Genomic DNA, 15,290 nt, shown 5'->3' with positions numbered 1-15,290 from the left:
CAAATTAGTTTCTAATTCTTCTGCTAGCTCTGGCTGCGGTAGTCCTACTGACCCACATGCCTCTTTGCTAGCGTCTTCCTTACCGATTTCACTGGCTTTTGGTGGTGTTTCCGGAGTGGCTATGACGCCAGGCATACTTTTGGCTTCATTGCCGTGTTTTGTCTTCGCCGCGATCTCCCGAGCTTTTGAACGCGCGAGAGCTTGGACCGTATCGTCGCCCAAACTCAGGCCCTTCTCGTTCAGCAGCATTTCCGAGTTATTTGAAAATAAGTGGGGATAATGTCAGGACATATATTGCGATACTGCGGCTTCGGTCAGCAATACTCCGAACGGCCCCTCAATCCTCACTCTGGCTATGGGCAAGCAAACACTATCTTCCTTACCTGCCGGATCCACGAACATTCCTCGGTGAAATCCTCAGGTATCACATACGCTGGGTGGACAATGTCCATTGTCGCCGCTGAGTCCCTAAGTACCTTACATGGCTTTCCATTCACTACTAGGTCGCTAAGGTAGGGTTCTAAGAGCGTCGAGTTGTCGTTGTTGCCATTCACACAAGAGAAAACAATTCTAGGCTTCCGATAGCTGATCGGAAGGTCTCCATCAGGCTCCTGGCAACGGAAACAGACGACCGGTTTTGTAGCCTCCAATGTTCTTGCCAATTTTTTTTCGTTTGTCGTTGTGGTGTTACTCTGGCCTAAATTATCGGTCGGCCCGTTTTTGGTCCCATCTCTGCTTTCTCGTTGTGAAAGGCGCGCCTGTTTCCCTCTTTACTAAATTTAGTTATTGGCCTGACACACGTTTCCTCGGAGTCGCGACGTGCCGCGAATTCATTTGCTAGCACCACAGCATGTTCCAAGCCCTTTTCGCCCGACCTATCTTGAATCCACAGGCGCATCTTAAGACCCATATAACTGCTCCAAGCGGATTAATTCCAAAACCATGTCATTACAACAGAACGCATCTTCCCCTTTTAGCCATTCAATTAAATTGGCATTCAGCTTACAAGTGAAATCTTGAAAAGACTCGACCGGCGTTCCAGCTGTCTCCCGAAAACGACGACGGAAAGGCTCCGCTGAGAGCCGATGGTTCCTTAGCAACACAGCTTCTACTTTCTGATAGTCATCTGCGTCGTCCCTCGTTAGCCTTGCAATTATTTCGGTTGCTTGGCCAGGGTGAACGGTCAGAATCTGTTGTGGCCAACTCTCTAGAGCCAATACATTTTTCTCGCAGGTTCGTTCAGAAATAACGAGCAACAATCCCATCTCACCGTTTACCTTGTGCGACGGCATGAGATCCTTTGCTTTTACTCCTTCACCTGAACGTTTTTTCAATTATTGAGTTATCTGCCGATTGCATGGCCAGATCCCGCTGCACATTTAGTTCTTTTAGCTTTATTTCGCGACCTATCTGCCTTTCTTCTGCGGCGATTTGCCTCTCCTATGCAACTCTTTGTTCAGCTTTGTCAGCTCTTTGCCTTTCTTCTAGTTTCTCAGCTTGTTTCTCTATCTCTTCCCATGCTTTTGAAATTTCGTCCTCAAGAACCCCGCACTTATCAATAGCCCCAATCAGCTGAATTTTCTCTCACTTTTCCTGACCTCGGTTCCCAGCTCTTCACAAATTAATAACAACTCTCGCTTTCTCCATTTACGTAAATCCATGGTCAATCACGAACGAGGTCTTTCTTACTTTGCTGTGACGTGAGGAAGCTTTCAACAGGAGCCTGCACGTAAAGAAACTGATTTGCAGTTTTAGAAAACACACGAGCTCAAACTTGGCAAATTCTCAAACAATGTCAAGTGGTCACCATTCTGCTGAAGCCAGGACGAAGGGTGGAGTGTCCCATTGCTGCCCACCTGTTGACATAATCTCGACCGGTTGAGGTGGGTCTCCACCGCAGGAGTCAGGAAACAAAAACGAAGCCAGCCATCGTGATGATGAATAAAAAAGTAGAAAAGAGTGTATTCACTTCATTGGTACATGGATGTGACTCTAATCTGAGTCTCGAGCGGTTCGTATTAACACGGGGCCCAGCACGGCCTTAAATAACCTCTGGCGGTCCTGTGGTTGTCGCCGTCTTCTTCCGGAGCCTGTCTTTCCCTTTGCCTATCCCTGGTGTCAGCTCGGGAAAAAGGGTGACGTTAATTTGGCCTTCGGTTTCTTCTTCTATCCTTTTGTGTCAGCTCGGGGAAAATGGTGACCTCGTCTTGACCTTCGTTAAAACACGTTGGTGGGCTAGTTGGTTAGAATCCATGGTAGAGTGTACAAGCGCGACTGAACGAGGACATAGAAAGAAACAGATACAGAGACACAGCGCTTGACCTTCACTTTCTTCTTCTATCCTTTTTTGACAGCTCCTGTAAAACGGGTTAGCGCCGTCTTTACCTTGTGGCCTGTCTTTCCCTTCGCCCATCCTTTTGTGCCAGCTCGGAGAAAGGAGTGACGCCATTTCGTAGAAGAGGGCAATTATGTTGACGTGGGGAAGCCCGTTTGAATGCTCCTCACACCTGACACGTCAATCATAACAGCAGCGACAAAAACACATCCGTGGAGATCTAAGCACTTATGAGTTTTTAATTCGAAAGTGTACACGCCCAATTGAACGTTTCTGAGTGGTCCTCCTCGGCAAACGAGTGCGTTGAGACACTTGGCCAACGTCTCCAAGATAGCACACGGCCGGCGCACTTCGATCCGCGACGTCGTACTACCCTGCCGGGCTGACATAGAATCTAATGGGGAGGCTCCCGAGTTAGCCGTGGCGATTTTGCTGGAACCGCTTTTGTCACGCCGGGCATGGCAAGGGAAATATTGGTCCAACTACTCATAGCATGACGTCATGAACAAGAGTGCACAGGCCTGCTTTCTAGGAGGCGCTCGTTCAGCCGAATGAGTAAGACACTCGGCTTCTGAGCCTGGGGTCGTATTGACACTCTCTACAGCCAACGTTTTTCCTTTCGAATTTATTAAGTTTCTTACGCATTGATTTTTTTAGCAATTACCAAGGCGCAGTTAGAACGGAGGCCTGAGCTTGCGCGTACACGGAGCGCATGGATAACACAGGCTTCCGAGAGTGATGTGGCGTGGCGGCCCTCTCCCTCTGTTAGATACGGGACATTTTCCTGAGCCTACTTCGAGTTCACCAGACCACATCGAATCGCACCACAGCTAATTAAGGAGCGCAGAAGCACGGATACCACATTCCTGAGGCGCGGCACGTGCAAACAAGTTGGCGGCCCCCACTTCGTGTGCCGCAGGTGGAGCTATTCACTGCTTGACTCTTCCCGAAAGTGAAGCGAGAGCCTGGCAATGTTGCGGGTAAAGTGGGTCCCGAAGCAAGACGGCTGTAATGCGCCGTGAAAACCTGGCGGCGTCGCCCCCATCCATCTATTGTGACGGCACATTGCAAGTCAGCAACGCAAGACCACAGGGAGAAGTAAGCCCTCGCCGATTGGCCGAAAATGGCGTCACCTGAGCAGGCTCTCCCATTGGCCGAACGTGACGTGTCTTCGAGACACCGAAGGGCTCAAAAAGACACAGACCGGTAGCAGCGAGAGAGGATTCCGAGAGCATAGACGAGGCAACCTAAAGTTTGCCCGCGCGGCACCAGCGCCGAACGCTCCCCTAGCGGACCGATGGAAGTTTCGAGGGTCGTCGCTGCGCTAGCGCGCGCGCGTGTTCTGTACGGCGGGAGCGCTCGTGCGCTTGGTTTTTGCGATGCCGAGTGTGACCTCATCAGCCAGGAAAGGTGGCATGCAATACTGATGTGTTGTTGATTGCCATAGCAGCCTCGAAAACACGAAAGGTCGTACGCCGCCCGTGAAGCTCTACAGATTTCCTGGGAAGTGGCACGCGAAGGACAGACGACAAGCATGGATAACTGCAGTGCGCCGAGTCATGTTAGTCTGATACTTTCGCATTCGCGTGTAATATCTTGAAAGCGGAATAGTCATATGCCTGTTTTTAGTGCACGGCCGTTTGTTTAGTCGTGTCGCGTTGTTGAATTGTGGTGGCATCCGCCATTTGTTAGCGGTAAATACATGCGTGTTGCGCCGCTAAGATCTACAACGCGTGCTCGATTCCCAGCCACGGCGGCCGCATTTCGACAGGGGCAAAATGCAACAGCACCCTTGTTACCGTGTTCTTTGATTTTTGTGCCCGTTAAAGAACCCCCAGAGGTTAAAATTATTCCTGAGGCTCCCCATTACAGCGGGCCTCATAATGATTTCGTGGTTTTGGCATGGTTTTGGCACTTAGAACCCCCGAATTTATTTGATTGCACTGTGCCATCCCTCGCGATCGGCATGGACGAGCTCAAGAGAAATATTTCCCTTTTCCAAACGCTGCAACTTAAATTACTAGTTGTGCAAGTAACGAGAGGGGTCGCGCGCTACTTTTGTGTGGTAGCAGACCGTATTTAATGCAAGCCGCGGTCGTCGCGTGCGTCGGGAAGCGGCAGATCGGAAAGCAGCCACTCGAGACGTGCGCGTTATGTTTGTTGTTTGCCCATGCTTTCGAAGTATCTAAGTGTGCAAGTATAATAACTTGTAGTGGTACCGCTCTTGTAGAATAATATATGCACACAATCACAGAAACGTTACCTTTGCAAACATATTATTGGGAGTAACTTAATCCCCACAACAAATAGGCACACATACTGTTTCATTCATATGCGATGCACATGGAAGCGGCGCCAAACAGACCAACGGCAATCACAACAGTCTTCTCAGCAGTGAGCACCACCGGGACATGTGCTTTTGTACTGCAGCGACACAGCTCTTGAGCAGCAGCAAGACACATGTGAAACAGACTCCAGAACATGCCTTTGTGAAGTGACGGAACCGTCAAGAAGCAGCCCAATGGATCTGCAGTAATCGAGTAGTATGACAATAGAAGTTCCTGCTGCCAGTGTGACTTATGTTGTAATTGAAATAAAAGTGGCTAAATTTCTGAACATGGTGCGTACCTCTAACTCGACCTCGTCTACGATCTCGTCGGACACCTGTGACACGCACTTGGCTTTCACTCTCACATCACCGTCCGCAATTTGTTCAACGCCGTACACGTTCGGAAGCAGACGCTCCCCTATCGTGAGGTTGCCGCCACGAAAAAAAGCTGTCGGCGTCGGCAACCTTCTTGAAACCGCACGGCAATCTTTGCATCGCTGTTGCGCAAGCAGGCGATCTGCCGCCGTCGAAAACGGAGCGCCGTGAGAACAAGCAGCGAAGAAAAGCGCGGATGGCACAACGTAAACAAAGCGGAGACTACGCCACGACGCGACCGCGCTGCTTGGCGTTTCCACATTGGGGCGCTGATGTCAGGAGGCGCAGTAGCGCCGCCTGGCCATGGTTTTCTCGTCTATTCCTTCATTGATCTCTTTCGAGCTTCTTGCCACGTGCCGCAGCGTCCGAGTTGCTGCCGGCCCGTAATGGCTCTACGACTGTTAATCGACTCTCACTGTAAATAATGTAAATAAACCTCCCAAGTTTTTCATCCCGACGTCCTCCTCAACTCCTGCACCTGACGCGGCAGCAGGTTTCGCCCGCACTGCTCCGTCGAGGCACGGCAATGGAAATTTAGGTGCCCGCTCATCCAGACGCCGGCTTTTTCGCTCAACGAGTCGTTTAACGTTTTCGAATCGACATGGTATCGTCTATGTACGTACCTGCTTAATCTGGATTCTTTTTGCAGTTCGTCCGTCATCTGGTTCTCCTCTGCTTATGCTTCAAACTTCAATTTTGCGGCTTGCACTGCTAGCCTGCATAGTTCCACGGCGATATGGGGATCAGTCTGCATGATTTGATATTAGTATCGCCTTTTAAAAACTAGGTTCATTCTAATCCATCGCCAACTATCTGGGATTTGTTTCTCCAGCAGGGCTTTCTTTCTCCTATTTTTGTTAGGCGTGTTTGCTTTTGAGCCCGTTTTATTAACTATCCTCACTGGTACATCATTCAGTCCTATTGCCGTACAGCTTGGTATTTTCTCCTCCGCTTTTTTTTTCAGTTGCCGTTGTTCAGGGCCAGTTTCTTTTCCACATCAGCCTCTCTGCTTCTCCTGTCTTGGTCTGCACTGCTCTTGAATGACTCCGCATGTTCTCTGTAACGCTTTTCATCGTGTCTTCCACCTCGCGCGAGTTCCACTCGTCATCTTGTCTGTAAACCTGAACAACTTCACTTCTTCTCCCCAGATATTTCACGTATTCCTGAAGTCGACGTATTATTGTATTCTTTTATTTTCTCCTGCACCAGGTTCCGTACTTCCCATTTCTTCTTTCTGTATCAAATTCATTTTGTGCATCTTGCGCCTTTGACTGCTGTGCCTTTTTCGCATGCCTGTGTAGTCTGGCTGCCTTTCCCATCTCTTCGATGACATCCTGATCACCTTATTCTACCACATAACAGGGTTTTATTTTTTACTTTGTACCGAATACTTTGTTGCTCTTATGTCTTGAAGTTCATGGTAACGCCAGTCTTTTGCTGTTTGCTTCTATTTCCTGCTCCATGCTAACTGATATCCTAGCTGTTTGTTGATCCCTGAAATTGAACTTGGCGCTCTTTCAATGCTTCTCCACTCTGTTTACCGCTTCGATATCCAAAGTGCTAACTGATATGTTTTCGGTCACATCCCAAGCTTCTAGTAGCTTCCTCATCTATTAGCATATTATGCAAGTTTCTGTATATTTATTCCTACATCAAACTGTTATTCATAGCCAGCTGCTTATTACCGGATCCCCATTTTAACTCAACCACACAGATTCCCGATTTACAATAATTGGCCTGTGTTGTTCGTTCAATTTAAGTAATAGACTACCGCTATAGTCCGTGTATTTCTTCAGGTTTTCAATGTGGGCGTTATTCACTCCTAGGAATATGTTTTCTGCCTTAATAAGACGAAAATAAGCAATAAGTTGCTCGTTGCAATGGCTCATACATAAAAAAAGGCGGCGTATAGTACAGTGGTATAAAAATATCATAATCAGCAATGGCTCATACCAACGTAAGCAAGCAAAAAATGCAATGTCTCATACCCTATTAACCCGCGATATCGAGCCCCATACCCCATACCCATGCCATACCCATACCCATATCCCAGCCCCATACCTATAACCCGCGATATCGAGCCTCGGGCTCGGTATCGCGGGACCCAAGTAACCACGGATATCCGGGCGACGTCCGACGGACGTCCTTTCTGGATATTCGGGATGTCCGTGGGACGTCCATGAATATCCGACGTACGTCCGAGGGACGTCCCTGGGGAATCCAAAGGTAATCGCTTTGGCGTCCGTAGTACGTCCGACGCGGACATCCATCATGGACATTCAGGGGACGTTCAGGATATATATATATATATATATATATATATATATATATATATATATATATATATATATATATATATATATATATATATATATGTGTGTGTGTGTGTGTGTGTGTGTGTGTGTGTGTGTGTGTGTGTGTGTGTGTGTGTGTGTGTGTCTTCCCGGGGATATTCCAGATATACACATGCCTTGAAGCGACAATAGTGGCCGGGACACATTCAAGCACCGGACCATTATATATATTACATTGGTCTAATGCTTGAATGCATTCTTGTTCTAAATAAACGAGAAATGAACTTACACCAACTTCCAAATACAATTAAACGTTTATTGTGACCTTATACATATACATAAAAAGACCAATAAGCAGATATATGCGTACTGTTCAAAGAACAAATAAATACACGGATAAAGAAGAAAACTTGCAATTTCAATAGCACAACAACAAGGTAGAGAACAGCAGAACAAAAATACTTATTGCCCACCCTGCTTTGACATTTGAGTTTGCAGCATGGAATAAAAAGAAAGAGCAAAAACACATCAATTAGCATTATTAAGCAGCGAAAGCAACAGAAATGACATGAAGGAATTAATCTTGACTACATCACTTCACTAGCACTCTGCGACACGGGCACAAAAAATGACATTAACTGGCTAATGCCTTAAACTTTAATGTCATTCGCGGGGTGCCACACGGACATGCTTAATGGTATTGCAGCTTAAATGTTATTCGCGACGTAGTGCGTTCTCGTAAGTCAACTTGCCGTCAAATGCGTACTCTCGTTCCCAATGTCTCCACATTCTGACGTGGCTAAACGAACTATTAGTGAAGAACAATCAATATATTCTTCACTTTCTTTAAACAATAGCTCTTTCTCGTGGCGTAGTGCGTTCTTACAATTATTAAAACTCACTTGGCCATCGAATGCGTACTCTCGTTTACAATGTCCCCGCCGTGGCCGTAGTGACCATATTCTCACGATATTAAACAAACTTGTAGATAAAAACAACTAATATATTCTTCACTTTTTTAAAAGGAGCTTTTTATTTTTCGTAGAGATCAGCAGGCGATCTTGCCGCTACTGACGGCTACAGCTCTGATCATGAGCGCATTAGCCAGGAGAAGCTCTTTGCCAGGAGAATCAAAAGGGCGCCAATGAAGAGTCCGCGGTAGCTAAAGAAAAATGTAGACTCCGGGGTCCTGCTTACCAGAAAACCCGCATTGACTTGTGCGTACACCTCTCCTAAGGGATCCTGTTCCGTTCTCACAGCGAAGTGAACCATCCGAAGCGTCACGTAGAGTATATCCATCAGGGAAGCAAGGCACATTGTCCTTAGTGCGCGTAGTGTCACAACCACCGTCCTGAACTTCCGATGTCGCCTCGGTGCAGCGACCAGCATCACAAGGCGTACAAATGTTTGCAGGGACAGCCCGAACGCACATGTTAATGCATGCGTGCGGGGTATGCGCGCCACTGCACAGTTCTAGACTTGCGAATTCTCGAGCTGTTGACTGCTGGCTGCCGGTGCGAGATCCGAAGTCCTCGAATATCGTCTTTGTTTCCAGCGACGCTCTTTTTCGCGCGTGCGGCTTCTCCCGCAGTCTAGGCATCCTGGCACCTGTGAAGAAAACACATTTCAATACCCAAACGAATTAAAAAAGAAATCGATGTAGCTGTCATACCTTGGTAGTTGAGTAGGAGACTTCGGCAGGCACGGAAGGTGACAAACGCTGCTCCGCTGCCCTTACAACGATCGCAGAATGAAAAATGGCGTGGCGACGATGGCTAGAGCTTGGATTGGATTGGATGACTGCAGCGTTCTGCTTTGCCAAGGTTGTAACACTTCCACGTGCATCTACGCAAACATAAATAGGTTTTTAAAATATTCTATTATTACACAGTGAAATATTTACTTATTCTGGGAATATTCGGTATCTGATTTTCGAGTTTTTAGTTTCTGCTAAAGCTGTCGGCGCCAGAAAAACATAGCCTTTGAGATTACTGTCAATGAATGGCGGCTCTGACGCATTATAGCTTTCGTAATCGCTTTCAACGCACGCAGCCACCAAAAGCGTAGCCTTTGAGATTTGTTTTTGTTACCTATAACGATATTATTGTGTGCACAATTGAACACTGCAGACAACTTCCTGTTTTAAGAAACGAGCCAAAAACAGGCGCACACATGAAACATACGAGAAGACAGGAAAGAGGCTGGAAGAGGCCTGTCTTGTGTATGTTTCCTGTGTCCGTCTTTTTTTTTTTTGCTGTTTTTTTCTTAATACAATGCACCAACTAGCCCAACAACGTGTTTTACTTCCTGTTTCAATGATAAACCTGAACCTACATGTTCGGAGGTCAGGACCAAAACTCTATGATCAGGAACTTTTCATAATGAGGGATAACTTGAGTGCTTGGCTCTAGGTCGAATAAGTGGCTTCAAATGGGCGCTTATATATTCTGCTAGTCATCCACAAGCATTTTTTTTAAAGCAAACTACAAATTGTTTGTATGACCCACCGATAGAAAAAAAAATCGTATTTTAATACTGCGATGTTAAAGTGGGCAGAATTGATATCAAGTTGGAAATATATTTATTTTGCTTTGAAAAAAGAATGAACTGTGTCCGATAGAGAACAAAAATAAACAAATATAATATGAACAAACTAAAATTTCCGGCAATATTTTTATGCTAGTTTATATATAACTCACTAGTGTATATCCTGGGCATGCCTATTTATGGACAGCCAGCGGACGTTCAAAATGGGATGTCCCATGGACATCCCGGTGGGATGTCCTTCGGACATCCAAACAGGATATGGACTTCTCCTGTACGTCCCACGGACGTCCGTGTTGGATATCCGGATGGATGGACGTTGGGACTTATGGTGGACGTCCCACGGATATCCGTGGTTACTTGGGGAAGCGGCGGCCGTCCTCGGCAGCGAGGGAGCCGCGGGTCACCACATCGTCAAATGGTTTCCAGCCCACATGGGGGCCGATGTGCACCCCGAATTTCCCAGCACCAACGAGCTGGCGCACGGACGCGCGCGAGGACTCACGCACCGCGGCGATCGTGGCGAGCGAAGTGGCGGGGAGAGAGGGGAACACCGAGACCCGCTGCTCACCTTCAACGAAATAACAACGCACTATCAGCTGTCGAGGAGAACCTTCCCGCTCCCCCACGCTAAACTCACTAGGCCACACTCATCGATATTCAGAATGCTTCAGACAGGGTCGTTCCCCTCGAAAGGCAGACTGAGCCTTTATTCACCAGAGGTAAAGCCGCAATGTCCGGATTGTGGCGAATCGTACTGCTCGCTAGCGCACATGCTCCGGCAATGCCCCCCCGTTAAGCGGCACCGTGTTCACCAAAGAAGACTGGGTGGACGCCCTGTGAAGCGACGACCACCAGACCCAGCTCCGGGCCGTCCAGAGGGCTCACGAAAGGGCGGAGGCTCACGGGCTTCCCGTCCCATCGTGGCTGCGGCCAGCGACCCCTGCCGACCACTAAACCAAGAGTGGGTGGGGAGGGGTTCCTCAGGACCCAATAAAGTTATTTCCTCCTCCTCATACCCCCTTAAAGGGACCCTGAAACGATTTTGGCGATTTTCTACAAACGTACTGAGTCGTTAGAGTAGGTCCTTCTGATCATTAATTGACACATCTAAGTGCTCTGCGTAAAGCGTGTAATTTATTATAAGGTTTTAAAAATGCACATCGCTGTCGATCGCAGCGCACTGCTCGGCGGAATTTTAAGCCGCCCCTACCCATATGATGCAAATAACCCATATGACGTCACATAGGCGAGCTATCTGATTGGCTGACCAGGGCGCGTGATCGATAATTTTTCCAGCTTTATGGTAAACAAATGATCTTCGTAATAGTTGGAATGTTAGTTCATTTGTTTTTATAAAAAGAAAGTAACATAAAGAGAATGCACAAGAACAATTTTTCAGTACACTTAAGTACTTCCGGCACACAGCAAGTGTCGTCTGCTTGTGTTACAACGTGCGCAGTTTTTGACGAGAGCTCCACCGTCAGTGTCGATCAGTCTTTTCGTGAGCACGATGAATCACCCTTGTTGCGTTGTGGGCTGCAGACGTAGCGACTGGAAAGATTTGAAGTTGCAAAATCGTGTCTCTCTGCAAGGTAGCATACGAGCGAACTGGCTGCTGCGCATCGGACTGCGGCTATCCGATAGGCGCCAGGATTTGCGCGTTTGTGGCCGTCACTTTACAGCGGAAGATTACTAACGCAATAGCGTTTCGCAAGTCCGGTATTAGGGCAAACACAAGCGCAAGGGGACAGGGTCTGGCCGCTTGACTGCGCCGGGATGAGCCATGATATGAGCAGAAAGGTAAATGTGAATGGTCTGCACGGTGCAGCCACCTGGTGGTACAGAGCTCAACCATACACAGTAGCAGCAACGAAGTGCATTCTTCTTTGCTGCTGGTGTGTATTTTTCGCAGGAGTGTAATCATCAACACGTTGTTCTTATAAATGTTTAAAATGTTTTACACATGGTTAGAGCAATATTAGCGCTTCGTTTGACTGGTTAAGCGCTGCGCCAACAAGTGTCTGGACAGTGCAGACCGATCAGGCTGCTCACGTACGTCTACTCTGAAGTTCCTTCATCAGCTTGAGTTTATGCCTCCAGTCATTTGCCGAAATGACCAGCTTGCCTGTGGTTACAGGAATACTGGCCACCTTCGGCGCTACGACAGAATGCTCGCAACGCACGCTGCTTCGATGGCTCTCGGTCGACGGCCAAGCGGCCAGCGGAGAGGTCTCGCACGGGAGGAGGCGTGCTCCAACAACCGGAAGTGGACGATGTGACGTCGCATCGTGACGCAGGACCAGTGAAGGCGGAGCTTAGCGCCGCTCGCTCGGCGAGCGAGTTGAGGAGGAAAGGCATGGCTAGGGAGGAGGGTAACTTCTAATCGCTTGTAACTCCATTAATACGTAACGCTTCACTTAAGTTGTGGTGCGAATGTTCTACTTAAGCTGTACCCTATGCGCCTACAAAATTTGTCCGAACCGTTTCAGGGGCCCTTTAAGGCAGAGGATACACGCGCTCAGCAAAGTGAAGCGAACAGTGCATACATTCATTGAAATCACCCATACAACGCACAGAACATCATGTGTTTCAATAATGAAGAACTCCAAACAAGCATCCGAACCATCAGTGAAGCATTGCATACACCTCTCTCAAGTATGCTACGGCCGAGGATGCTCGACAAGCGAGAAACGAGGTGCGATGTGAGAAGCAGCAGGAGCAAGGCGTTTGACCGCGAGTGCTGCTGAAGAGAAACGTCGTTGGTGCCAGTCGCTCTACGGGCGCGCGAAAGGCCGAACTGCGAAAGCAGAAACGCGAGATGGCCAAGTAGAGGAGCTCGCATAAAACGGCTTGCCACGCGCTTACTTCGCACTACGCCTCGTTGTGTCTTCCAGGAAGTCTGATCACTCCGATCGTGTAACTTAGTGCATTGCCAAGTGTGCAGCAGGCCTTCGCCTTCACGTGTTACAGGAGTGTAACATGCTGCCGAACCTTTTTGGACTCCCTGATGTGTTCATGCACGCAGTGCTCTAGTTGATTGTTTCTTTTACCATTGTTCCCCGTCCATAAGTAAGCTACTCCAAGGATTGTATCTTCTCCCGCAATTGTTCCTGTCAACCAAAGATGTCAACCAAAGTGGACTTTGTATTCCCCTGCCTGACTTCTGAAAAATCAGTATGCCCACTTCATCTCCTTTTCTATGTCTTTTTCTTGTGTTACAACTCTTCCAAATGTCGCTGTCGATAAGCGGCGGAGCTTCTAAATCCCTGTTTTGAGTTCTCTGCTCAGTCGTTCCTCAAGCTCTAACCACTTGGCTTCTTTTTTGCCTCGCATGTTGTTGTAGGTGATCATAGTACTCTTACGCTGCCAAATTTTCTTAACGTGACCTCTGCCTTTGTTCCTTAAACCATCCGTGCTGCTTACATATTTATTGACATTTCTTAGTGGGCTTTGCTCAAAGGACCTGTGCCTCTAAAAATGCCATCGTTTGGCCCCTTAGTCACCAGGCTAAAGCTCCAGTTGGCATATCGCTGAAGTCGTTCTCATCGTTAACAAAGCCATCCTTCGGTCTCATCCGTCCAAATTTTCTCTTTAGGACGATTACCTCGAAGTGCATCTCCGGTCGGAGTTGCCTTTGCTAGGAGCGACAACTGTTTTTTCTTTTTCACTTGGCGCCTTTATCCTGCAACCTCTGGAGTATGGCGATCCCGGGCGTGGTGCCCTTAATATTTCCCTTCTTTAGCCATTTCCTGTCACACACCACTACCTTCATTTTCGAAAACATCCCACAGGCCGGCCGCCACCACGACGCGGTCAAACTTGCTTTCGGTTTCAACAGTTTTTCTCCCGTTTTTTTGAGAACTCTCATGGTCTAACAAATATAACACTACCGTATACAACATCGTACAAAAAAAACGTCAAATATAAATGTAACGCTCCTGGTTATAAGCAAGAGCCATGTGGCTTTCTCCAAGCACCACTCACGGGCCCTAAAGAACACACCTAAATACCCTAGACATCATTGTACCCTACTCCTAAAGCTCGCTTGTCCTCCGTGCACCTTCAAACCACGTTCTAAGCAAAACTGAAGTTACCGCTTGCTTGCTGTCGATCTCCGAAAACGCCCGACGAGCAGCCTCAGGCGCAAACCCTTGGCGCCAAGCTCACTTTATTTTTCATCTTCGAAAAAGAGATGGCTTCACTTCATGATAATGTAATGGCCATTATCGGTGAGTTTTTACAACCGTCTATGTCGAAAACAGAGTGCCCACTTGCTCCATCACTACAGCAGCTCATCTCAAGATGGCTGAGCCCGTTTAGAGAAATAGTGGACTCGCAACGTTTCGAGGCGTGACATATTTTTAAAGAGCACACAAAAGCACTTTCGTGTGCTTTTTTTGTTGGCCTAGACGCATCGATATTAGCAAGTTCCTTTCCGCTAATCCTGCTAACACATTTGTGAGACACTGTATTGCCCACCATCACTTTTCCTAACACACAAGTGACCAAAAATGGTGTTCTCTGCCTAAAGATGTCAGTCTGTTATGGGCGTGCTCGATACGTTCTCTCCGTAATAACAGACTTGGACCAGGGTTAACAAAAGAAGGAAGTCCGAGGTAATCTTCCCACTGCAACAACCATTAATGTTTTCACGATAAGCGGCGGCACTGAAGCAACAGAGGAAGACGCACCTGAGCTAAAGCAATCCTCCGCAGCGAGTGCGGTGGAGCACAGCGCCGTTACCAGGACCAGTGACGCCAGCGACATCGCGTCCAACTGCGGTGACTGCCTCGGGAATACGAGGCTCTTCGTTCCGGGAAGCATTTATAAAATATAGCTTCAAGTTTAGCGTGCGTTCCGGATGCTTTTGTTTGAACATTTGTTGTGAATGCCGCTGTCATGAAAAGAAAGTGGCCCTGTGAACGGGCACCATAGCGTGCACCATGCTCGCGAACTCACCGTGACGGCCGAACAAAGCTCGCCGCCGGCTGAAAGCTGCTCACGCGACAGCCGTGCCATATAAAAGCTAGGAAGTCTGGGAGATCCAACAATGCGGTACGCGCTCTCAATAGTTTTTCTTTGCTACCGGTTTTCTCCATGTGGCTTTGACAAGTGCGTGCAGCGAGCGTTGTTATCTCTGTAAGCAGCAGTGCTTGCACGAAATCACCTGCTATCACGAAAACGAAACACTATAGCTCCAGAGGCTATACAGGTGGCGTACATCTTTCATCGTCATATGTAACGAGTTAAATGAAAGCACCTGAGCACCAACAAACGAACACGTCTGTTTGGTAAAACGTCTGACATGGTTTGAAAACGAAGGAACGAAAGAGAAAACATAACGTAGTTCCACCGCTTGACAGCTGTTCTATCAAATGGGAAGCTTGTACGCTGTCCGTAAGGTTCTAAG

General features: G+C 47.8%; 1 protein-coding gene and 1 long non-coding RNA gene across 2 annotated transcripts in view; both read right to left on the bottom strand.

The window, feature by feature from the left end:
• LOC135910892 (uncharacterized) overlaps nucleotides 1-14,660 on the bottom strand; it is a 257,520-nt gene extending 242,860 nt beyond the window's left edge. The window contains exon 1 of the mRNA XM_070532769.1: nucleotides 14,572-14,660. Within this exon, the coding sequence (XP_070388870.1) occupies nucleotides 14,572-14,647 (76 nt within the window). The 5' untranslated portion in view covers nucleotides 14,648-14,660. The remainder of the gene's footprint in view (nucleotides 1-14,571) is intronic.
• Nucleotides 7,629-9,303, bottom strand: LOC139055332 (uncharacterized). The gene is made up of 2 exons (XR_011511676.1): nucleotides 9,006-9,303; nucleotides 7,629-8,941 (listed from the first exon to the last, which is right to left on the bottom strand). It is a non-coding gene; the product is annotated as an uncharacterized lncRNA (long non-coding RNA).
• Nucleotides 14,661-15,290: the final 630 nt, after the last annotated feature.

The sequence above is a fragment of the Dermacentor albipictus genome, chromosome 2, assembly GCF_038994185.2.
Source record: "Dermacentor albipictus isolate Rhodes 1998 colony chromosome 2, USDA_Dalb.pri_finalv2, whole genome shotgun sequence".
Taxonomy (NCBI): domain Eukaryota; kingdom Metazoa; phylum Arthropoda; class Arachnida; order Ixodida; family Ixodidae; genus Dermacentor; species Dermacentor albipictus.
This window is presented reverse-complemented; position numbering and strand designations above follow the sequence as displayed.